At 50.1% G+C, this 25,229-nt stretch overlaps 1 protein-coding gene across 13 annotated transcripts in view; it reads left to right on the top strand.

The window, feature by feature from the left end:
• The window catches only part of Gatad2a (GATA zinc finger domain containing 2A), an 87,008-nt gene extending 64,710 nt beyond the window's left edge, over positions 1 to 22,298 (top strand). For 7 of the 13 annotated variants that reach the window (XM_021169792.2, XM_029480450.1, XM_029480451.1 and 4 more), the window contains 10 exons: positions 12,582 to 12,714; positions 12,806 to 12,937; positions 13,110 to 13,199; positions 13,918 to 14,058; positions 14,167 to 14,334; positions 15,785 to 16,064; positions 17,510 to 17,811; positions 18,496 to 18,570; positions 18,858 to 19,050; positions 20,774 to 22,298. In XM_021169792.2, the coding sequence (XP_021025451.1) occupies positions 12,582 to 12,714; positions 12,806 to 12,937; positions 13,110 to 13,199; positions 13,918 to 14,058; positions 14,167 to 14,334; positions 15,785 to 16,064; positions 17,510 to 17,811; positions 18,496 to 18,570; positions 18,858 to 19,050; positions 20,774 to 20,901 (1,642 nt within the window). In that variant the 3' untranslated portion in view covers positions 20,902 to 22,298. The remainder of the gene's footprint in view (positions 1 to 12,581; positions 12,715 to 12,805; positions 12,938 to 13,109; positions 13,200 to 13,917; positions 14,059 to 14,166; positions 14,335 to 15,784; positions 16,065 to 17,509; positions 17,812 to 18,495; positions 18,571 to 18,857; positions 19,051 to 20,773) is intronic. The other 6 variants (XM_029480454.1, XM_021169801.1, XM_021169800.1 and 3 more) reach the window with 5 other exon arrangements.
• Positions 22,299 to 25,229: the final 2,931 nt, after the last annotated feature.

Here is a 25,229-nt window from a genome sequence, read left to right as displayed (position 1 = left end):
GTGTGGCTTACTTGAAGGGAATGACACTGCTCTCCAGCGAGACTTGTCTTCATGCCCTCACCCTGAGAGGAGGCTGTAGGTCTGTGGCCTCCAAGTCCAACTTGGGAGTCCAGTGTCTCTTTCCAACCTGTCCCAGGTTGGTGCTGGCACCTGCCCTTCAGGAGTTTGTGTCTTCTCCTCCCTCTTCAGTTGTGTCAGTTGCCATGTACAGGCTGTGGCTACCCTCCCTTCACCTAACATGGGGTCTCGACTTTTGGGAATTTGAGGTTGATTTTACCAGCGCTGGTGTCCATATCCTCCATGACAGGACCACTGAAAAAGGACTGAAATGGCACATATATAGTATGTACACATAACATAACTACCAATGCTCCTGTCTTCCACAAAAGCCAAGTAGCTGTGACAGTGCAGAGGGAGGGCTGTGTGGGTGGCCTTGCTTCCTTTGCAGAGATGGGACAGGCCTCAAAATGTATTCATGGTGCCAAAGCCAGCAGGTCAGGTTCTCACTGAAATGCCCTTCACCAGTGGCTGCTTAGGACAAGGTGTAAAGGCAAATCTGGAATAACCACCCCATAAAGAGAGGCCATGCCAGTCAGCGATCTACAAGGCACAATGAGGAAAGTGCCCAGCATGGTACATGTTCTAATCCCAGCACTCAGGAAGCAAGGGCAGATGGATCTCAGAGACCAGCCTGGTCTACAGAGAGTGTACCTGGACAGTACAGTGAGATACGCCCCCCCAGCCCCCCACCCCACCCCACCCCACACACACATGTATATATAAGGGAAAGCAAAAGTTTAGGTAGCTGGGGAATGGTTCCGTGGGGGAATAAGTCGCTTGCTGTGTAAGCTTGAGGGCCAGAGTTTGATTTCCTCAGATCCTACATAAAAGCTGGGCAGGACATAGTGCCTGCCTGGAACCTTGGCTCTTAGGAAGCAGAGATGGGATCAGCAGGGTAAGCTGGCTGACTAGACTAGCCTGAGTTGGCGGATATGGGGCTCGGCAAGACATCCTGTCTTAGTGCATCAGGTGGAGAATTTATCAAGGAAAATGCCCTAAGTCAACTCTAGGTCTCCACACACATGTGTACACAAAGAAAAGACTTACTTATGCTCTAGGGATGTGGTTGTGTTCTGGGACCCAATGCCTTTGGACCTATGGTAAAGCCACACACCATGGTGGGAGTGTGGGTAGAGAAAGCTGCATAGCTTCTGATGGCTGGGGGTAGGAGAAATGAGTCCCATAGTCATCTCTGTGGGCACATGACACATGGATTATATAGGCAGATCCTCCTCTAGTTCTACTCTGTAATGAGTTCTGAAAGGCACATATACTTGAAGCAGCAAGGTTAAAAAAAAGTATCACCCAGAACCTTCTTCCAAAGAGCCTTCCACAGCGCTCCATACACTCTCTACCCTCCTGGTTTTCTTTGCTCACCATGGTTTGTGGTGTTGAGTTCTGTGGGCCCATTCTTCTGTACAGCTCTGATTTGGGCTGAATACTGCTGTGCCTATCATGTGATCATCTGGACAGTGACCAGCCTTGCCCTTGCTCCATGCCCAGCAGTTAATGGCAGGCTCCTGAGGTCTGTGCAGATTCAGTTATGTGAAAGAAGCAAAGGGCTTTCTCCTTAAAATGTCCAAATTGTTTTTAGTGTATTTGGCAGTTTATTTGTTATGACTCTGTCACTAGGTCCCTGGCCTACATCTGGGTCAGGTCCTCCTCTGTCACCTTTCCCCTCTAATGGAAGCACAAGGCTAAGTCTGTGAGAGAAAAGTTGACTGCCCACCACTTTGGGGTAACCATACACAAGCCAACCATGGGGACAGGTTGGATATTATCTTCCCCAGCATGCAAACTAGGCCCCCTAGCATTCTGCTGGAATTTGTCTTGATCAACACCCGTGTCCCAGCTGTTAGGGTAATGTCTCAAGACAGTCTCAGCATGTGCATATGTGACCCTTCACTTCACATCTCTTACAGTCCCTATCAGAAAGCCTGTCCTTGGGCTACTGTGTGGCTTGAAGAACAGGCAGTGCCTAAAGCTCAGAGAGAAATCCCTAGGCTGCCTTGTCTCTTAGCTATTATTCTACTCTGGGAACTCTACATATATGCCCTTAATACTAGTTCTGGTGCTCTCTTGCCCCAGTTGCCATCTCTTAACTCGTGGGCCTTTCTATCTCTGACTCACTTTTCTACCTCTTTTCAATATGGGTTGCTTGTCTGTTGCCTTTATTACATCTTTCTCCGTAGGTCACTAAGATGAGAGGATCTGCCTGTATACTGGGTTGTCTGGGACGCTATGATACTGCATTTCAGTATCCTCTAAGTGACCCAGCCCAATCTGGGCCTTTTCTCTTATTACATCAGCTTTGAGTAGTGGGGGGACCCCAGAATTCCCAGGCAGTGCCTACTCCACAGTAAGCTTTCCGAGCTGCTGTGAGTGTTGGTCATGAAGCCCTCACTTTCCTCTGTTAGGACAGTGGCCCAGGCTGACCTCAGACTGGCAGTTCTTCCACCTCAGTCTCCCAGATGTTGTGGGTAATATGTGAGTGGTTATGCATCTAACTGTTTCTAATGCATTTGCCATTCCTGCTCAAATTGGGTCATATGTTGCTAGGCTCACCTTCTTGGAGCTGCTGCTTTGTCAGCCACAGTGGCAGGTAACTAAAATATGCAGGGACACAGGGAGCTCACTGCTAACTCACTTTTAAGACTTTTATTTTATATTCATAGGCATTTACTTGCGTGTATATATGTACACCACAAATGTGCCTAGTGCCCAGGGAGGCCAGCAGAGGGTGTTGGATCACCTGGAACCAAAGGTGTACAGGTGGCCCCATCTGTTGCTTTTTAATTGGTACTGTTTTCTGGCCCTGTGATCTGGAAGGAATCCTGCCTCCTGTCCTGTGGAGGAACAGAGTGAAGAAGGGACTTGGGTATGTAGAGCAGGTAGGTAAGAGTGAATACTAAGACTTTTAGAATGTTTGGTCACCCCAGGTGCTCCAGCAGGAGTCACACCAGAAGGTAGACTGTTGTAGCCCATGAAGAGGGCTCTCTAGGAAAAGAATGGCAGGCTTCGTGGGAAGAGAGTCTGGGTTGTACTTTGTACTGATACTGTCAAGAAGATAAGTCCAAGAACCTAATAGTGAGTCAGTCTGTGGTGATGGGCTGAAGAAGAGCTGACAGCCCTGGTATGATGTCTCAGTTCTGTGCTGTGTCAGATGCTTCATGCCTCTCCTCAGAGCCCTGTTGTCTCTGTCTCATCATAGATTAAGAATTTTCACAGTGCTGAAGGGACAAGACCTTGGGAGTGTGTGATTTCTGAAAATGAGAGACTGGGAAGGGGATGTGCCCCTAGATGCCCGAGGGAGAAAGGGCACAAAGCCAAGAGAGATGTCTGAGTTTCCTGTGGCTAAGATTCAGGCAGGTACCATGGTGACATAGAAGGTCCTGTACTCCCTCAAAAGTTAGAGACAGTGAAGGTGGTTTCTGATGGCTGGAGAGACAGAAGACCTCTCAGTAATTGTATGTTCATATTCTTAGATCCCAAACAATGGGATGATTTTTGTGTGTGTGTGCCTAGTTCTACATTTGGAACACTTGGTAGGTTTGGATAGAAACTACGATAATTAATCTCTTAGTGTTCTGGTTTAGTATAAGTGCTCCCAAAGCAAGTACTTACTTTGTATTTTAGAGACAAGGTTTGCAGTAGCTCAGTCTACCCTCACAATTTAGCTGAGGAGCCTTGAACTTATGATCTGCTTCTACCTATAGAGTGCTGGGATGGCAAGCCCATGCCACTACACCAGCATATTGCTCAACCTTTTTTTTTTTTTTAATTTAAAGTCTCACTATGTAGCCATGGCTGGCCTTGAACTCCTGGAGATCTTCCTTCTTCTGCCTCCTGAGTAATGGGTTTAAAAGTGTATGCCACATTGTCTGGCAGTGGCTTGTATTTGGAAACACAGTTTTGACAGACAGGGGAAAAGTTGCCAAAGGTCATAATGTTTTGGGAAGACAAGTCTTGGGAATCCACCCAGTGACCCAGTCCCCAGGGAAGAGAAACTTTTTTTTGAAGCTGGAGAGATGACCTTGACAGGTAAGAGCTCTTTCAGAGCACCCATGGTAGACAGCTCCAGGGATCCGATGGCTCTAGGCAACTTTGGATTTGTGGAATATGACTGTGGGTATCTAGCGTGGTAGGAAATTTGAAAATAATTATTTACTTTATTAAAGGTAACTGTAATAGGACTCTGAAGTAGCAGCATGCATACATACATGGTATTTTTATGCTCCTTAGCTGGCTGATGGGCTCAATATACCCATATAAAGTTGAAAGTTGCAAGGCTGGGGTTTAGTTCAGTGGTATACTTGCCTAGCAAGTTCCTGTCTACTAAGGAAATATGAGAGCCACATCCCCGTCTACACTATCTCTTTCTTTCCAACTTGAGGGAGCTGATGTCGATGTTGCCAGTGGTCCATGACTTGTCAAGAGCTGACAGTGCATGGGACTAGCCTTTTTCTGTGCAAATGTTCTTTGCTGAGCAACTCTGAGCCTCCCTCATCCTTTAGCAATGACAGTCTCATCTCCAGGGAGCCCAAGTTATCTGCAGGGCTTGGCTGAGTGACCCTGGAAAGTGTCTTCCTTTGCACACTAGAAGGAATGGCAAACTGGTTGGCATGGGTGGCCAGATTTCCTACTGATGGCTTCTGCTGTGTTTCTGATGCTAAGAACACATGATTCAGTCCTCTATAAGTCATTTCACTTTGAATCCATCCAACAATGTGGGTTCTGTCCATGGACTATGGCTGTGCTTCCTGACTTTCTATTGTAAAGCAGAAATCCTGAGGCATGGACCACCTCTGCTTAGTTATCCTCCTGGAACACTTGACTGCTGGGCCACTCTTCACTTCTGTACTTGATGGTGGCTGTTAGAATGGAAGCGAGTACGAGAAGCCAGTGCCATTGCCGAAGGAGAATAGTGGCTGTGTGGATGGCTGTGTGTCTGTGTCCATCCCAGGCGCTCCTTTACAGCTGCACCTCCCGTGAGCCGGCCCCATAGGTGTGTGGACTGTGCTCCTGCACACTGAGCAACTTTCTGTGGTCCAGGTTGTATGTACTCAGATTCATTGTAATCCTCCTGCTGCAACCTTTCTCTGGTGATTGCAGGTATGAGCCACTACACCTGACCTCAAAGAAACATTTTTTAAAGTAAGTTAGCTTTTTTTTTTTTTTTAATTATTTTATGTGTATGATTTTTTTTTTTTTTTGGCATGTATATAAGTGCACCATGTGTGTGCCTGGTGCTGGAGGTGAGAAAGCAGCACTGGATCGGTGGAACTCTGGAGTTGGCTGTTCTGAGCCGCCATGTCAGTGTTGGGAACTGAACCGAGTATTCTGCAAACACTCTAAGTACTTGTAGATCTGTGTCTTTGGCCCCAGAGCTTACGTTAGTTTCGTATTTGCAAAGTCCTCAGCGTGAAGAGATCGCTGGAACTTCACAGGACTAACCAGCTTGGACTGCTCTCACTGCTTTAGGTTTCCCCAAATGTCCTTGTAAGGCTCCAGGACCCCTTGTGGTATTTACTCTGCAGCACATCTTCCACTCCTCAGGATAGTTTTGAGGTCTGCTGAGGGGGTGTTCTGTTGCTGTCCCCCCACCAGGGTGGGTCATCTGTGGCTGTGGCAGGGCAGGTGGGAGCCCGAACTGTCCACAGACCGGATGCAGCTAACACCAGACTTGTCTCTTGTCAGGCTGGCATGTTGGTTGTTCTCCTCTGTCCAATCATACCCTTTAGAAAGAAGCCCCTGCACTGCCTGTGCTAATGTGTAGGGTCTGACCACCTCCCCAAGGACAAGCTGTCCATTCTAATTTCTTAGAATTCTCCTTCTGGGAGTTGAACCTGTTCTTCCCGAATGCCTGTGAACTCATATGTGTGTTGGTGGTGCCATTGGAATGTTACAACACTCATTTCTGCAGACCCAGAGGGACACCAAATGCCCCACATTAGTGTACATGAGGCTTCCTACTCCACTTAATCTACATTGCTGGACTTCACTCATCAGAAAGAGTCTACTTAATTTCAGGTCACAATCATCAGCAGGGATTTTTGTGATATTATATGGTCTTTGTGTTGATCACTTTGAAGGAAGTATATAAAGTCTTCCCCCCCCCCCTTTCTAGGAAAGTGCACGTGTCATACCATAGGACTGCTTCACCTATCTGTCCCCCTTAGTCACAGAATATTGGAAAACACATTTCAGGACTCCAGTGGTGAATTGTCTTTTGTACCACAGAAAGAACCACTGAGCATCATGACTTTAGCCCCTGCTCTCCATACACTGAGACATGTGCTGCCTGACCTGTAGCCGGGTACATCTTGAAGCTCAGAGATCTGAAGGGCACACTAGGCAGCTGCACTGGTGCCTTTACTGGCTCCTTTTAGCTTTTCTCGGCATGCAGACCAATTTTCTTCTGTTGAGCAAGCTGGTCTTGTCTCTGGGAAGTATGATTGCATACATTTGAAGTAGGTCCAGCGTCTACTTACCTGGAACACTGACTGCATGGTATTTCTCTGAGGGGAGTTGGCCTATTCATGGCAGGAGGAAGCTGGGTTAGTGCTACAGCCAGTGTCCTGGTTCTCACACTCTTGTGCTGTGGACCTCCCCCAACCAAATGTCACTGCAGTGTTGTATTAGTTGGTGAGCTCCTGTGGGATAACCTGCTGTGGAACAAGTTCCTGTCTACACAGGACTTAGCTTTCCTAAGGCACCCGCTTTTCTTGGGTAGGTGACAGGCCCATTGGCATGAGCACACATTGGCTGAGGCATGCACATGCGCGCGCGCGCGCGCGCACACACACACACACACACACACACACACCAGCTGCTCTTCTCTGTCCTTATCTAGAAGGAGGTAGCAATGCAGGCTGGGTACCACTTAGCTTTGCTGTTCTGTGGTACAGTCCCACAGGCCACATGCTCCTGTGTCTCACTATGCTGGAGCTCCAGAGCATCCGTCAGATGTGAACTATCTGGGAATGTGATGACATCACTTTCAGAAATCCCACCCCAGCTGCTTACCTCTGTGGTAGAAAGGCAGAGCGTGTTCTGCATCCCAGCTTTCCAGCCAGAGGCCTTCAGGTTCTAGCTGGGAGGCATATGATAGGTGCTGAGCAAGGCCTGCTGACAAGGAGCAGATAGGCTCTACAGCACCTGTTTGTGTCTACTTATCCCAAGACAGGCCAGCCAGAACTGCTGCTCCTATCACAAGTGTCTCTAAAGGAGAAAACATCAGAGGGCAGCAGGCTCTTATGGGGGTGGGTGTCCATGTGAGTTTGCTCTTGTGCCCAGATGGTATGAAAGGTCATTGAAAAATGTCACCTGGGGCTGCCAGATCAGTCCGATGGAAACTAGTGCCCACTATTAAAGCTCCCTAGTAGGTGCTGGGCATGGTGGTGCACACCTTTAATCCCAGCACTTGGGAGGTAGAGGCAGATAGATCTTTTGAGTTCAAGACTAGCCTGGTCTAATAGCAAGTTCCAGGACATCCAGGGCTATACAGAGAAATTCAGCTTCAAAAATGGGGGCTCTCTAATAGGACTTTGTAGAAGTAGGTCTGGGTTAGGGTGGGCAGTGGTACAATGAATGGGACAGATGTGCTCTTAACTTTGAGTTAGAGGCACTACAGGTGGTGCCTGAAGTAGAGGTGCCCTCTGGTCTCCCATGAACCCTCCAGGGATAGCTTCTTTATCCTGCTGTTCTGGTCATCTAGGCTCAGCCAGCCCTACCTATAGATAGAACGCTGCCTCTACTGCCCTGTGTGGGGAGCTGTCAAGTGTGGGTTTGGTACACTGGTACAAGCCTCTCCTGCCTGCCTCCTTGCTCCCTGCTTTGTTCCAGTAAGCATCCTGTCTGTTGGGACAGTCTAAGGAAGGAGGCATATGCCTAGTGTAATAGTTTGAAGCAGTGCTGGGTTAATGCTTCATTGTATAGTGATTCTGCAGCTTAGCTACTCCCATGTCAGCTGTCCTGGCAATGCTGGCTCCATCAGTCACATGCAGTGGCCGACAATGGTCAAACCTATCTCTGTCCCCTCAAGAAAGAGAGCTTATCCCTACAACCATGTGGTCCAGAGCAGTTAGACTCCTCCTGGTGCCTGTGCTCGGGAAACGTTTAAGTTGCTGGTACCTGGCCCATGGGTTCAACAGTGGGAAACCCTTTCATGGTTTGGTGTTTAACAGCTACCCACATGTGGACCTGAATGGACAGGGCAGAGGTAGACCCCATTCTTCACACCCTTTGCCAGCCTGGAAGGCTGAACAGGCATCTCCCCTAGACTGTATTAGGGCTCAGGAATCTCCCCTCTAATCCAGATCATCAAGGCTGGAGATGCAACGCTCCTGGAGTTCTAACCCTGCCCCATGCCTCAGGCTCCCGGGTCTGTGAGTCAGGGGAGTCTGGTATTGTCCAACACTTCTGTCTATGCCCTCCAGGACGCTGGTTTGCCTGCTCTGGAGAGGCAGCCACTGTGGCCTGGTAGCAGGCATGCCAATCTCAAGAGTTAGCTTTGCACAGACAGCCCCATCTTGTCAAGGTGAAACAGGTCCTTTAGGGCCAGCAAAGCTGTCCCACAGCCTTGGGGAGGTAGAGCTCCTACTCTGCTTGGTGCTGACACATCTGAGCCTTCACAACTCTGAGCAACGTGGGTAAGAGAGAGTGCCCCTCAGGAGGCAGGAGGCAGCATGACTCTGTGGAGTCCCTCACTTTGTGGAGCACTTTCAACAGCCTAAGTCACTAACCCACAGCTTTGTGGGTGCATCTCCTCTCCACAGGAACAGGCTAATGCCTATAGGAGCGTCACTATGGGGACGGGCCTCTAGCTTTGTGTAGAAGCCCCATGGCCTCTTCCACCCAAGTCAGTTCAGTCATAGCTGACCTTAAGGTTGGGGTCGTTGGGAATACTTATTCTAGAGCAGCATGGACCTGGCACTGAGGCACCATGATCCTTCTGTGTGCCCTTATTGGGAGCTGAGGCTGTACCACACCCATGTGAGAAGGATAGGGAGGGTGGGGAATCCCTCCTGTGAGTTAGAGACACACAAGCTGTGTAGACAAGGAAGTCAGGCCTATTCAAGAGGGTAGGGTAGCTATGCTTGTCCATCCTGTCCCATCTGTCTGTCTGTTTTCACAGACATGTACTAGGTGACAAAGGCGACATCTGAAAGCAGTCCCTTAGGAAACAAAGGGGCCCTGCAGGTCTGATGTCCTCCTTTGGCTTATGTGCCATGGGGCTAATGAATGCCCACACAGGCCATTCCAAAGGCCAGAGGTCCATTGAAGGGTGATAGAGACAGATCATGGCTAGCCAGGGCTTGGTGGACAGACTTGTGAGTCAAGCTAGTCTGTGTTGTGGTGCAAGGTTTGGGTGCAGAAGAGTAGGTGTATAGGTCATGATAGCCAAGCTGGCCCTGGGGAGGACTTGGTCCTCAGTTGATGTAGGTGTTCTTCCTCCTCCAATCAGATTGAGGAGACATGGATAGGAAACGAGCACCTCCTCTGATGTGGGCTATCCCTGTGCTCAGCCCCTTCTCCAGGACACAGCACACATTCCTGGTAGGAGACAGCTTTTGGTGCTAAGCAAGCTGGCTTGCTTCTGGAGATTTTTACTGGTGATGTGAAACTACTTCATCACTGTGTGTTTTCAACATAGACAGGTAGGACAGGTTCACACAGCATCCAGAAAAATGCAGTTGTCCCTACTGGCCTGGCCGTGCTCCAGAGCTCTCCATGCCACTCTTCATTTTACTCTTATGCCTATGGGTTTCATAAAAGGCTCCCTCTGAAATTGTGCCTGTGATTGATCCATGTATTCTGGTTCCTAAGTTAAAAGCTGTCTAGAAAAGTGCAGAGAATCTTGAAGGTATTTCTGTTAAAAGCTGAGCTTTGGAAAGCCTTTCAGTTTGGAAGGGAGAGGGGCTTGTGGTTTCCTCTGTTTTTTGTAGGAGATGACCACAGGCGACTGGATGCCCGGAGGCTGCACAGAAAGGGGAAAGTGGAGCCTCCATTTTCTGACAGCACCTGAACCCTTACCTCTCTTCTCAAAATGAAGGCTGTGTGTCACAAACCGGTTAGAACTGCCCGTTGCCATGGTTTTCACGTTGGAAGGCACAGTTAAAGGGTCACATGACCAGAGAGGGAAATGCCTTTGTCACGTGACTTTTTGGTGGCCTGATTAGCATAGAGGAAGTTCACTCCGGGCGGGCTGGCTGCTGCTGGGATGCTGAGTGATACTGATAGCAGTGACATCATCTCTGAAATTGATTAGTTGGGGCCCATGATGGGGTCAGAGAGCAACAGTGGTCTGGGCTGTCTTCCAAGGAAGCCTAAGCCCAGGATGGTCTCTGCCCCAGCAGTGCCCTCATCCCTCACAGAAATCTCAAATTTTATTAGACGACTCACCTCAGAAAGATAGGAAAGAAATAAACTCCACAGTTGGGTGTCCTTTGAAAGGTCTGCCTAGGAAGCCAGTCCTAGACTGTAACTCTGTCATAGGTGCCTCTTAAGCCCATCTGTTCAGTTCACTTGGGCACCCCCCTGGGCCAGTACCACAGCCACGGCACTGGGCTGCTCCTCTGCTACACAATATACAGTTGGTGGCACGCACAGTCAGTGAACCTGGAATTGAAGCTGTCTGATCACCTTGAAACCTGACCTCGGGTGAGGGCCCATGGGAATGTTGGAGGAGAGAGAGACTTGGAGTGTTTGAAGAGATCCAAGGGAGACAGATGCCCAGGGTCTCTTTTTTTAAGCCGTTTTGTTGTTTGTTTGTTTGTTTCTTTTAAAGGTTCATTTATTTTTGTACAACAGTGCTTTGCCTGTATGTACGTCTCTGTGAGGGTGTCAGATACCCTGGAACTGAAAATTCAGAAGCGTATGAGCTGCTGTGTGGGTGCTGAGGATTGCCCTGGTCCTCTGGAAGAGTAGCCAGTGCTTTTAACTGTGGAGCCATCTCACTAGCTCTCTCAATTTTTTTTTTAAATAATTTGTTTTGTGTGCATTGTTGTTTTGCCTGCTTGTGTGTCTGAGTGAGGCTGTCCAAATCCCTGGAATTTAAGTTAGAGTGGTGAGCTGTCATGTGGGTTCTGAGATTTAAACCTATGTTGTCTTAATCACAGAGCCATTGCTCCAGCCCTTCCAGGGTCCCTTTTAAATGGCTGGTTTCTGGGCTGCCAAAGCCTGACTCTCAAGAACCTCCAGGCTTAAGCCTTCATTCGGGCTGTGGCCAGTGTGCACGTATAGCTGTCATGTGGGAATCAGGAAGCTGGCCAACATCTGGCTGGTCAGCCTCTGCCCCCCATGCCTACTCTTCTTGAGAATACAGCTGGCAGTAACCAGTGTTGGGGACTCAGAGACTCTTCACCAAGTGACTCACCTCACCCTGCTCTAACCCAAACCACAGAAGCAGATCTGCACTGGGACTTCCACCTAACTTTATCCTGTGTCACAGTGCCACCTAGTGGACCTATTCTGAGCTGCTTTCCACAAGCAAGTTGGTACTTAGGGTGCTGGGATACACACCAAGGGGCAGTTTAGCTTGTCCTCTGTGGGCAGTACTTTTTCTAGGACTTGGTGCTCCCCCCATCCCCTCCCTGTGTGACAGCAATAGAGCACGCTGGCTTTAAGGATTTAGAAGCAACAAATGTGTATTGCCCTCTGATACCCTTCACAAAGAGGGAGGTCTAATTTTAGGGTGCTCCTGTGTGGGTTAACTGATGTAGGCTATATTATAGCCACTGGTCTTTAGCCAGTGTGGGAAGAGTGGTCAGTGTTGTGGACCTGTGCATCTGACAGTGTGTACCACCCCTGCTACAACTGAGCTCCTAGGGAGACTGGCTGTTTGCTCACAGGGAAAAGTGAACTTCCTACATCACAGGATGTGTGTTAGAAGGTTGGTCACAGGGGTGAGTGTTCCATGATGTAACTTCCTCTGAGAATTGAGTGTGCAGGGTTGAGGGCAGAGCCATCACTCTCTGTAGACCTGAGCATGAAGTCAGTGAGAGTCGTTCTTTTGAGTTTGAAAACTTGTAGCCACTGCAACCACTGTGTGTCCTAGGTAGGACAATGCAACAGATGGCCCCAGGTCCCCTTGTGAGGTAGAGAGCAAAAGCTAACAGTACATCATTGTGCTTTTTGGTCTTCTGGGGGCTATATGGGACTGGGTTAAGAGAGGGGTGGGCTTCCCATTGGGTAGTTCCCAATGTGAGACCTTGGCTTTGGAGTGCTCACGTCCATCCTACCCAGCACTCCGCTCCTGAGATAGCAGACCAAGATCTGAAGCTCTGTTTACTTGTAACAGAGCTCTGGGGTCGAGTAGCACTTTCTGAAGCATCCATGCTACACCTGAGTACTCAGAGATGGAGCACACCATCTGGTGTGTATGGCCCTGATGACCAGTGATGATACCCATGGTGCCCACGGTGGCAAGAGGAGGCACCTAGGGGTGATTGGGCATCTGGGGTAGTCTGGCCTGCCTGGTGCTCTGCCCTGCTAAGCACCTGTTTATCTCCATTTGACAGTGACATGAAGTCTGAGAAGAGACCTCCCTCGCCTGATGTGATTGTGCTCTCTGACAGTGAGCAGCCATCCAGCCCAAGGGTGAATGGCCTGACCACAGTGGCCTTGAAAGACACCAGCACTGAGGCGCTCTTGGTGAGCCTTGGCAGAGCCTGGAAACCCAACCACCCCACCTTGCAGAGCTTCTGCTGAGGCTTTCCCCAATTTTGTGCTTTTGCTCTCCTAGAAAAGCAGCCCAGAAGAACGAGAGCGGATGATCAAGCAGCTGAAGGAGGAGTTGAGGCTAGAGGAAGCAAAACTGGTCTTGTTGAAGAAGTTGAGGCAGAGTCAAATACAAAAGGAAGCCACCGCGCAGAAGGTACCTGTGCCCAGACCCTTAGAGAGGCTGGCCCAGAGCAGAGGCTCAACCCACAGGGTGTCGAGGCATTGTATGGCATTAGTAATTAGCAAGCAGAAAGTAATTGGGGGGGGGGGTGCGTGCGTGTAACTTTACACGCCAACTCCTTTTGATGTCTCTTGCTATCTTATAGCCTACAGCTTCCTCAGGGAGCACTGTGACCACCCCTCCCCCACTCGTGCGGGGTACCCAGAACATTCCTGCTGGCAAGACTTCACTTCAGGTTCGTGCGCCCTTCTGCTTGTTGCCCTGCACCACCTCTCCTTCCAAGTAAGGAAGCATGGGGCTCCCACAGACTAAAGGACCAGAGTGTCACATGCGCTCCAAGTTACACCACCAAACTAGGCTACTGTGAATGTTGCAGACTGGTCAGTGGTGATTGAGCAGTAAGACTGAAAGAATGGCTAGAGTGGGTCGCTCCGTTCAGGCCTCTGCCCAGACTCTGGGGGCTTTGTCACACTCTCATAATAACTTCCTCTGAGTTCCCATGGCTCCTGCTAGAGTAATGTATACAACAAATAGGTATTTCAGTTTATCTTGGGTTTGTAATTAGTTAAAACAAAAACCAACCTAGGTCTGTGGCTTCATTGGTTGAATGTCTGCCTCATGTTACAGAGCCCTAAGGTGAAGCCATATGCTCACACCTTTAATCCTAGCACACAGGAGGCAAAGGCAGGTGGATGGATCTCTTGTCAGTTTGAAGCCAGCCTGTTCTACTGAGTTCCAGAACAGCTGAAGCTGTTACACAGAGAAACCCTGTCTCTAAAAAGAAAAGAAAAGAAAAAACAAAATTAAAGAAAGCTGGCAGTTCCATCCCTATTACCACATAAATTAAGATGTTGCCTTAAACCTCTCCTCTCAGCACTGGAGAGGTAAAGGCTGAAGGAATTCTAAGAGGAAAGGAATACTCACATAAACCTGGGCATCGGTGTCTTTGACAGACCTCCTCCACTCGAATACCTGGCAGCATCATCCCACCACCACTGGTCCGAGGTGGGCAGCAGGTGTCTGCCAAACTGGGACCACAGGCCAGCTCTCAAGTAGTCATGCCACCGCTTGTCAGGGGGGCCCAGGTGAGTCAGGTATGTGAGCTGTATGTATGCTGGGGCAGGGCCAAGTGCCCACCCCTTCTGTGGCCTGCCAGGGTTGGTTTGTCTTAGTGGCATTTCTTGTCCCCTATCTCCTCCCAGCAGATTCACAACATCAGACAGCATTCCTCTACGGGGCCACCACCCCTCCTCCTGGCCCCCCGTGCCTCAGTGCCCAGCATGCAGATTCAGGGACAGAGGATCATCCAGCAGGGACTTATCCGTGTCGCCAATGTCCCCAACACCAGTCTGCTTGTCAACATCCCTCAGGTGAGGCCAGAATCTAGGTGGGAGGTTGGGGTGGAATCAGGTCCTGGTAGGTCTCATAGTATCATTATGTGTACTGTAGATAGGCTGGAGGGGTTGGGGTGGAGTTCTAGGTGTGAAAATCACAAACAGATTAGCCTTTAGCACTTAGGAAGCTTTTGAGAAAGTGGGGACTCCTTCAGGGTGCAGCAGACTTTGAAGAAAAAAACTGAGGCAAAGAATGGGAAGACCACTAGAGGGACACCAGAGCCTTTTGAAGCCTGCCAGCCTTCTGAAAAGCCACTGCTGTAGCACCTCCCCCCATCTCCTGCTGACTTGTTCAGCTCCTCTGGGCAGGCTGGGAGGACAGCATGTCACAGATTCTCCTACAGCACAGTTGGCTATTCTTAGCCGTGTGTCCCTCCACCTCTATACAGAGCCTTCTGAGGTGGGGAGGGTCTGTCCCCACCCCTGGGTAGCAGGATGGGAAGAAAAGGGCAGTTTTGTCTGACAGATGAAATTACCCAGTCCACAGGCCTTTTGCTGACGAGCCGAGTTCTTTTCTTCCTTGCTTGTCACGTTCTGTCCTCCTCAGCCCTCCTTAGATAAGACAAGGCTGGATTCTGGACAGCTCTGACAAAGAGTGTTTGCCTGTGTTAGGGTCCATCTCTAGTGCACAAACAATGGCTGTCTCTGCCACCTCCTTGGAAGGGCGTGTGTCCCAACACCTCATAGCACCCGTGTCCCACTTGCTATGTTCAGTATGCTACCAGGGTGCTTTGCTAGTGATGGAGCCAGGGCCCTGGCGAGTCACATGCTGGAGACCTAAGCTAGGTACCTTGCTGAGTGAGGCCTTAGCATCCAGAGCCCCACAGAGTATAGTATTTTGGGGCCTTCCAGGGAAATCGTGTACAGTCCTCTTAGTATCTTCTGGAAATCATTAACACTCTAGGAGCCCAGGCCACTGACATGGTCAGCCTTGGTTTTAGGAATGCAGGGGTAGGGCGGGTGGAGACTACCCTAATGGGGATATGAAGCTTGTGTGGTGAGGGATAAACAAGAGCTGCATTTCCCTGGGAACCCGTGCATACTCAGAACTTCTAGAAGCAGCACTCTGGGTATGGACCACACTGCAGCTTGCTCTTGACTTCTGGACATCCAGACTGGGTGCACAGAACCTGAGTGGCCTGGCTATGTCCTGGGCTTGGCTTTATCTTTGTCTCTTTGTCCCTGTAGCCATGGACCTATGTGAGGACAGGCCTCTTAGATAACTTTTGTTTCTTGGATTGTTTTTGAGACAGTGTCTTAGGATTTAGCCCAGGCTGGAACTCCAGATCTGCCGCCTCGAGTTGGGATTATAGGAGTGGACAGCCACACCCAACTCAGACTTTAATCCTGTAAGGACTCCAGTGTGTATCTGGCATGGAGCCTGCCTTAGGTGGCGCTCTCAGCCTCACCTACTTGTCTTCCACAGCCTACTGCAGCCTCCATGAAGGGGACAGCAGTTGCCTCTGCTCAGGCAAACTCCACTCCCACCAGTGTGGCTTCTGTGGTTGCATCTGCTGAGTCTCCAGCCAGCCGACAGGCGGCTGCCAAGCTAGCACTGCGCAAGCAGCTGGAGAAGACACTGCTGGAGATCCCCCCACCCAAGCCCCCTGCTCCAGAGATGAACTTCTTGCCCAGTGCTGCCAATAATGAGTTCATCTACCTGGTCGGCCTGGAGGAGGTGGTGCAGAACCTGCTGGAGACACAAGGTGAGTGGATGTCCTCACCTCGCACTGCAGCGTCTGGGGAGACAGTGTAGAGTTTCCTCCAGTTCTGCTGTGTGGGTAGGGGTGAAGCAGATCATCTGCAGGGGACTGACCCCTGCATGAGTGTGGGTTACATGAAGGCAGAATGTTCCAAAGCTTGGACCAGGTTTTTTTTACTGTTGCTGGGGATGTTGTGGATCTGCAGGACCCCATTGAAGCAGCAGTAGAGGGGGAAGTATGTGGATGACCCAGTTGGCACCACACAGGCTAAGCATCTTGGTGTTGAACTGGCAAGCAGGTTAGTGGTGGTCAGCCTCACCTCCTTCCTCAAGTGCCTGTGTCAGATACCAAGAGCAGAAAAGGAGGTGAATATGACTGGATCCAGGGAGCCTTGGTCCTTAGTGCTCCCTCTTCTGACAGGGGTATGAGGGACAGAGTGTGCACACAGAAGGGCTTGTGTGTTCCCGGCAGAGTACAAAGAGGAAAGTGTTGGTAGGGGCATGCACATCTCTGCCCATTTGCTTCTTGGGGCTGGGTTGTTAAGTGTATGCTCCAGACTTTAGAATCCCGGAGCCCCACACCTAGTAGCACCCTAGAGTGCTGGTGGCCCACAGTCTCTGAGGGTTGCATATATCTCAGTAACTTTCCGCAGCACTCTGTAAGCACAGAGTTGCTAAACAACTCACTCTGTGGAATGATGTTAGTAACCTACATCTCTTGGGGTTCCAGGAGAGACTTAAGTGTGTGTCGCTGAGAAGCCTGGGTGCTGGCATTCTGTAGTAGGGTGACATTGAGCAAAGAACTGCAGGAGAGAGGTACCCACTCGTGAAGAGCACCAAGTTCATGCAGGTTCTCGATTCTCTCCCAACAGGGGGACTGTGGAATGCCAGCAGTCAGCTCTGACACCCTGTCATTGGGGTCAGGCTTCCTCTCCTGTTGCTCTGTACCAGGGCAGGTCCAGTCAGGTCCATACCCTCATTCAATGTTGATGTGCACAGGTACAGGGCTGTGGACAGCTAGTGCCGCTCCTGTGTCTTACCTCTGGGGCCTCCCCAGAATCCTGTCTGTAAAATCCCTCAGAGTGCATCTGTCCCTCTGTCCCATCCATGCTGTGGCCTGCAGTCAGGCCCAGAGAATCTGTCAGCAACTCAGTACTGCAGCTGCTCCTGGGGCCCAGGCCTAATTCTACTGCCAGTCATATGATGATAAAATTGCTTATCTGTCATATCTCCAAGAAGAGAGAATGAATACCCACTTGCCCACAGACCCTTGCAGGGTAACTGACATCTTCGGCACAGGTGTTAGTTAGGATACTTGTCATGTCTTTGAAGAGGCCCAGGAACACTCAGACTGTGGCCTCCGTGTACCCGTGAGAGGTACCCACTCAGGCCACTGCCCACAGTTGTTGGAAGTTACTTTGACAAAGGCACTTCATTCATCTATTGCAGCAGGCAGGATTTCTGCCACTGCAGCAGCTGCTGTGTTATCCCGGGAGCCCTACATGTGTGTGCAGTGTAAGACAGACTTCACATGCCGCTGGCGAGAGAAGGGTGGAGCCGTTATGTGTGAGAACTGCATGACATCCAACCAAAAGAAGGCACTCAAGGTTGAACACACCAGTCGCCTGAAGGCCGCCTTTGTGAAGGCTCTACAGCAAGAGCAGGAGATGGAGCAGCGCCTGCTGCAGCAGGGTGTGGGTACCGCCAGCATCAAGGCTGAGCCTGCAGCTCCACATCCCACGCTGAAGCAGGTGAGAGCTGGAGCCCTTGCCATCCCCAGGTGACAGGATGTTCCGGAGGTGTCCCCTTCAACCCACCCACCTGGTGGTTAACTGCAGGCTAAATTGCACATAATGTTGGCATTTGGCAGCAAAAACACTAATTTGCAGTTTCTTTAGATTTTGTAGCTTTCACCCCCAGTGCACTGGCAAGTACTTCTGTGTAAAATGACTGGCTGCTGCGAACTTTGCTGGGCGTCAGCAGGAGCACCCTGGCTAGCTGGAAGAAAGGAGTGGGTGTGAGGCCCGTTCTCCAGAGCCTGCTTGTCCTTACACCAAGTGGACTGGACCCACCCACCTTTTTTTTCTTCCTTTTCTTTTTTGAGACAGCGTCTCCCCATGTAGCTCCAGCTGTCCTGGAACTCACCATGTAGACCAGGCTGGCATAGAACTCACAGAGACCCAGGTGCCTCTGCCTCTCGAGTGCTTGGATTAAGGTGTCCACCACCATGCCCAGTGTGTGTTCCTTTTTGTGGTTTCTGTCTGCTCACACATTATACCTCACCAAAAACATCCCCCACCCCCACCCCATCTGCAGTATCTGGAACCAGCGGGTGTTGGCACTGCTGCCATGGCCAGGCCTGATAGGGTGCCCTCAGCCAGTTTGGGTGAGTGTCAGGGACCTTGCTAACGTACCTTTCAATCCCGTTTGTGTAGGTCATAAAGCCCCGACGTAAGTTGGCGTTCCGCTCAGGAGAGGCCCGGGTCTGGAATAACGGGTCCTCACTACAGGTCAGAACCCGGCCAGGGCCTCATGCGACCGCAGCCCCAGCTCTTGATGTGCTCGTGCTCTTACATGCTCTCATGCAGCTCTCCTCGTCCTCCTCTCACAGCCTCCCCTGACTGTCTCCTCCTCTCCCTCTTTCTCTGTCCCCTAGTGTAACTCACTTGGCCGTTTTGACTTTGGACTCTTAAGGACCCAAGTGGGTGGGAAGAGGTCAGCCAGACAAGGAGAGGCTGCTCGAAGTAACCTGCCCACCCCTGCCCACCATAAGCCTGGTCCTCTTTGACTTCTGTAGGCTTCCAGCCAGCTGTCCCGGGGCTCAGCCACAGCACCTCGTGGTGTTCTGCACACTTTCAGCCAGTCACCCAAACTGCAGAATGCAGCCTCAGCTACGGCCCTGGTAAGCAGGACTGGCAGACATTCCGAGAGAGTCGTGGGCACCGGCAAGGGCACCGCCTCCAACTGGAAAAAGACGCCTCTGAGCACAGGTACACCTCTGCCTCTATGGGAACCCACTGCCACTAGGCCATCTTTCCTTGTTTGTAAGGTGCAGTCCAACACACACAACCCAGCAGCCTCCTCCTTACTCTTTTTTTTTTTCTCGAGACAGAGTTTCTCTGTGTAGCTAGCCCTGGCTGTCCTGAAACTCACTCTGTTTACCAGGCTGGCCTTAAACTCAGAAATCTGCCTGCCTCTGCCTCCCGATTGCTGGGATTAAAGGCGTGTGCCACCACTCCCGGCTCCTCCTTACTTATAAGGGCATTTCAAAGGTAATACAGAGAACCTGCATCCTGTCCCCTTCTTGAGAGCATAGCCTCTTGTTCCCATCCTGAGGCAAGTGACACTTTACCTCCAGTAGAAGGGCTTGGCTCATGACTTACTTTTATCTGTCTCACCCTTCCCTAACCTTACACACCTCAACCCTTTCTAGCAATTAGTGGTGCTTTGCTGCCCTGCTCTAGAGGTTAGTGACACCAGCAACCAGCCTTTGCCCATCTCTCTTCCACTGCCTTCTCCCTGTGCAGACCAGAGCAGAACCATGAACCCAGAGAAGGGCGGACTATGTTGGGTGGTCATGGAGCAGTGATACCACCCTTGGAACATAGAAATCTCTGTTGGGCTCAGCCTTCCTTGCAGCCTATAGGAAGAACAGCTGGCAGTGAGTCGAGTGCCAGGAAAGCCTCAGAAGGCAGTGTGGTGGGAGCGGTGCACAGGGATCTGGGCACCCCTGGCATATTTACAACACAGCCAGGAAGTAGTGGGCTTGCCTGAGCTGGACATGATGGCACGCGTCTGTAGTCTGTGGAGGAGAGCAGACACAGTGATACTCACCTGTTGTACCTGCTACTTGGGAAGCTGAGACAGGAGGATCACTTTAGCCCAAGAGTTTGAGACAAGCCAGGGCAATGTAGGAATTGCTGTTTAACTAGAGAGTGGAGTTCAAGGTAGAGCTAAGTGATCAAGTATTTGCTTGTGGGTATAAGGCCCTAGGATCCAGCCCAGCACTTGGGAGGCAGAGGCAAGCAGATCTAATAGGAGGCCAGCCTGGCCTCTGTAGTGGGCCTCAAAATGCAAGCAGCGGGAGGGCTAGAGAGAAGGCTTAGTGGTTAAGAACATAGGGTAGTCTGCAGGACCTGTTTGATTCCTAGCACCTACATTGGGTGGCTCACAACAGCCTATAACTGCAATTTCAGGGAATCCAACCTCCAATACTGGCTCAGATGGTACCTACACACATTGTACATACACATGATTAAAAATATACCTTTAAAAACAAACAGTCTTAAGTAGAGCAAGGTAGCATTCCATAGTCCCAGGTTCTAGGAAGACTGATGCAGGAACAATCTTTTGAGGGTAGTAGTGTGAGGCCAGCCTGGCCAGCACTTACGTATGTGCCTTCCCCTCACATCTGTATGCTATCAGATATGAGGGAGAGTTTCTTTCCAGAGTCCCACTGTTCCATGAAGCTCCATTGCACTGATGCAAATGCCCTTGTTTGGGTTTACTGATCTCTTAGCACTGAGCCCAACCACTGATCCATACTTAGGTCACCTCTGTGGGATCTGGGATTGATGGCAGTGTGGAGGTTCTATGGGTCATGGTCCTGCTCACGGGTCCACTGAGTATGTGCTGAGATAGGTGAGTCTAGGCTGTATCCATCCAGGGCCTTGCCTGGCTGATTTGCCACTACCCATCACTGTTCTGTTGCAGGTGGGACCCTCGCCTTCGTCAGCCCAAGCTTGGCAGTGCACAAGACCTCGGCTGTGGATCGACAGCGAGAATACCTCCTGGACATGATTCCTCCACGCTCCATCCCCCAATCAGCCACATGGAAATAGTGGGAGCCGGCCCAGCCGAGGACAGGCCCTCTTCTCTCCCAAGGCCCTTGGTCTAGGACACGCAGACTGCCCTCCTAGCGAGTTGCCTGAGACAGCTCAGGCCTTGGCTGTTGCCTTGCTTTGGCCAGGAGAGTGTGCCACCATGGTGCCCAGGATCAGAACGAGGGACCTCCCAATGGGCCTTCTCTTTCCTTTTTGCCTTTAGTTTGCCCGATACCAGCAGAAACTCGGACCTTGGGGCCAGCTCTGCCTGGCCAGCATGGGTGGGAGCTCACCCTGGACACTGTGACACACCCGGGCCAGGCTGGCACCGGGGGCTCCCAAAGTTGAGCCGGGGTTTCATTTTCTTTTGGCTTTTCCCATCTCAGCTCCCCAGTCTCTGCCTCTTCATGGCCATCTATAGGTTGAAGTTTGGGTTTTATTGGGTTTTTTTTTGTTTTGTTTTGTTTTTTTGTTTTTGTTTTTTTATAATCACCTCATAATGATGATGGAATTAAAAGTGAACTGCATAGACCCAGAGTCACTGTTATACACAGTGCACTCTGGCAGGCTCTAACCCCAGAGGATGCTCAGAGTGGCACCAGAGATGGCAGGTACCACCCTGACTCTAGTCGTCTGTTGCTGCTCACTGCAACCCCTGGCTTCCACCCTTAGAACGAATTGCAGCCCATATTCTGTCTGAAATCCAGAGGCTCCAGAGAGATGCTGGGTCCACTGTGCTGGAGCCAGAGCTGGTTGCTGGGTTACTTTTTGTGGTTTATTTTATTAAAAATTTCTATCCTTTTTCTCTTTTGATGGACACAATCTCATGATTCCCACGCCTGCCGAGAGGCATCCATCCAGGTAGGGCCCAGCCAGAGCCCTTAGGTCTGGAGTCAGCAGGGCTTACTCCCTCTCAATCCACAGGGACGTCTGAAAGGGCCCAGTCTACTTCTGTTCTGTTTTGTTTCCTTTCCCCCTACCCCCCCCCCCATTNTTTTAACAATTGGTTCCATGGTGAAAGGCAGAAGTAGCTGTGTGTCCAGCACGCACGGGGCGGCCTTCTGCTCATGTGATTGGTCGCCGTCGTTTCCCCATCCAGCCCTGGTTTCCCTTGACACAGTACAGTTAGGGACTTTAATTTAAACCCTTGTTCTGCGGACCACCGCCCTCTGCAGACACGCCCCCGCCTCCTCCTAATAAAGGCTCATTTAACTCCATGCTCAACTGTGTGGAAATCCTCCATCTTTAGAAATCATTTGGACATGTGGGAGTTGAGAGTTTTGGAAAACCCTTTTGTTGTGTGATACCCAAGTTGCTCAGTGCTTTTGAGTGTGTCACTTCCCAGGGTGGATTTGGGGCAATTAACAGAAATTGACCTTTTTTTAAAGGGGGGTTGTTTTTACACCAAAAAAAAATGAGAATATATGCAAGCATTTCTTAGTCCTTGAGTATTTTTGTGCCTGGCAAGTCAGTTCCTGTTCTCCACCCTTCCTAAGTGGCTGGGCCTCTGGTCAGTGACATAGGCCAAAAGTCTTCTGGCTCCTTGGAACAGCAGCACTGGGGTGGCCTCCCAGCCAGAAGTCCTCACTCCTATGCAGTCACTGATCAGACCACGTCATCTAGAACTGGATGAAGACCTCCTCACCCCTCCAGACTTCCAAGTCTCGTGACTTCTCCCATCCATCTGTCATCCAACCCTTGTAGGCCCAGTTTATGCACCTCACAAGGGACAGACCTCCCTGGCTGTGGTTCATACTTGCCAGGATGGCAAGCTGTGGTAAAGGTCTCTCTCAGGAGGGTTAGAGTGAGGTGCCTTAACTTACTGACCATACCTGAAAGTGCTGCCTGTTCCTCTGCACCACATTGGCCTATGCAGCAAGCCCTCAAAATGATAAGGACTGGGGACTGAAGGGCCAGGTATTTAGGGTACAGAGCTGCCACCCCCACCAATACTGGCTTTATCCCTATCCTGAATGGGTTAAATCCTGGCTTCCTTGAACCCCCCCCCCCTAGAGATAGACTAGCCTCTGCTTCATGAGTGCTGGGATTAATGGCTTGTACCTCCACACCTGGCTTAAAACTTTTAAAAAAATATTAAATGTGGTTGGCATGGTAACTTTCCTGTCTGTACTTGGGAGGTAAAGATGGAGGTGATGGTTCCTACTTCATTGATTTCCCAGAGGCAACACAAACATCAGTGGCTCTGGTCATCAAGGTCACAGGTTACACCATTTCCTCTACTAGGGACAGGTTTGAAGGGAGGAGCCAAGCACAGGACACATGTGTATTTGTCGAACCAGACCTTTTGACAGATGTGTGACCTAGAGTTGGTTGTTGGGACAGTGGTCCTATGAACAGCCTCCAGACCTGATAACCGTCTTTCCCACCACCCCAGGGAAGCCAAAGCTTGCCCCAGGCAGTAGTAAGGGTTGTAAGTGCTGGCTGTAACAAACACCTCCATGCCACTGAGTCTCAGCCTGAATGCTGTTTAGGGGAGGGGTGGTCCTCGCCATGAATCATGTCAGCCTGAAGACCTTGGATTGTTTCCAAAAAGTGGTCAGTTTTCTGATCCTCAATGTGTAAGTTACACTAGTGCAGGGTATGGGGATTGGGGCAGTTGCTACTTGTATTTATTGTGACTGAACCTTTGACAATACATGTTTTTTTAAAAGTGCCACCAAACTGGAATAGATGTTCCAATAAATGAGCTGAACTTGGTAGCCACTGTGTCATGGGGAAGTCTGAAACCCTGAAGGACAATAAAGAAATGGACCAAATGTCAACTGTATTGTTCTTTAATTTCTTTGGACCCCAGTGTTTTCTTCTCAGCACAGACAGCTGTGGGCTCCATACACAATAGGGTCTGCATCCCTTGAGATGCTCAGTTCCATATTTGATTTTGTTTTGAGGCAAGATCTTATGTAGCTCAGGCTGCAGGGAGACAGGCATCCAGCACCATTGGAAATATTTTACTTAAAAGAAGCTGGTGACTAGAGAGATGTCTCTGTGGCCAAAAGTGCTGGCTGCTCTTCCAGAGGACACGGGATCTATTCCTAGCACCAACAGCAGCTTACAACCATCTGTAACTCCAGTCTGTGGCCTCCACAGGCACTGTACACATAGTGCACAGCCATGCAAACAAAGCACTCAGTAAAATTAAGCCAGGCCTGATGATGTCACCTTTAACCCAGCACTCAGGAAGCAGAGGTATGTGAGTTTAAGGCTAACTTTGTCTACAAAGTGATTTCTGAAACAGGGCTACTTACACCGTCTCAATAAAAAAGCAGTGTGTATGGGTATCTTGCCTGCATGTGCCAGTGCCACCTCTGAGACACCCTCAGCACATACTGCCATGGTGTGGGGAGGAGGGGGTTGAATACTGAGTCAGAGGCTCTAGCTGTGCTTCATATTTGTCATCCCAACACCCAGAGGACTGAGGCAAAGATGGTGATTTCAGAGCTGTGAAACTGAGTGTTCTGTTCAGCAAGGGCCTTCCCTTAGCCTGGCTGACCTGGAATTCCAGTCCTGCTACCTCTGCCCCTTGGATGCTGTGATTATAGTTGCACCCAAAATGTGTGTAGTGCCACATACGTTTTAAAAAGTTACTAAATTGATGCCAGATGTAGTGGCACACCTTTAATCCCAGTGCTCAGGAGGCAGAGGCAGGTGGAGCTCTGGGAGTTCAAGGCTCATCTGGTCTACATAGCTCCAGGCCACCTAGGCTGACACAGACCAAGTCAAAAATAGGATCTCACTGTAGTTCTGGCTAGCCTGGAACTTTATGTAGACCAGACTAGCCTCTAAATTTAGGTATCTGCCTGCCTCATGGCTGGGATTACTACTGGGTAGACTACCACGCCCAGTTTAACTTTAAAAAAAAAAAAAGATTTATGTATGTGAGTATGCTGTAGCTTTACAGATGGTTATGAGCCTTCATGTGGTTGTTGGGAATTGAATTTTTAGGACCTTTGCTCGCTCCGGTTGGCCCTGCTGTCTCAGGTCAACTCCACTTACTCACAGTTGTGAACTCACCATGTGAGTGTTAGAACTGAACTCAGCTCCTCTGTAAGAACAGCCAGTGCCTTTATCTACTGAGCTATGTCAGACCCAGCCTTTTTAAGATTTTAATTTTTATTTGTGTGCATAGGTCTGTGTGTAAATGTATGCTAAGTGTGTGTGGGGACAAAAGACGGTGACACATTCCCTGGAGCTGGAGTGACAGGCTATTGTGAACTGTTCAACATGGGTGTTGGAACTGAATTCTGGTCTTTTGGAAAAAATTGTTCTCTTTACTGAACTATCTCTCTCTCTCTCTCTCTCTCTCTCTCTCTCTCTCTCTCTCTCTC

The sequence above is a fragment of the Mus caroli genome, chromosome 8 (assembly GCF_900094665.2).
Source record: "Mus caroli chromosome 8, CAROLI_EIJ_v1.1, whole genome shotgun sequence".
In the NCBI taxonomy this organism is placed as follows: domain Eukaryota; kingdom Metazoa; phylum Chordata; class Mammalia; order Rodentia; family Muridae; genus Mus; species Mus caroli.
The sequence above is the reverse complement of the archived record's forward strand: the minus strand, read 5'-3'. Positions and strand labels throughout refer to the sequence as shown.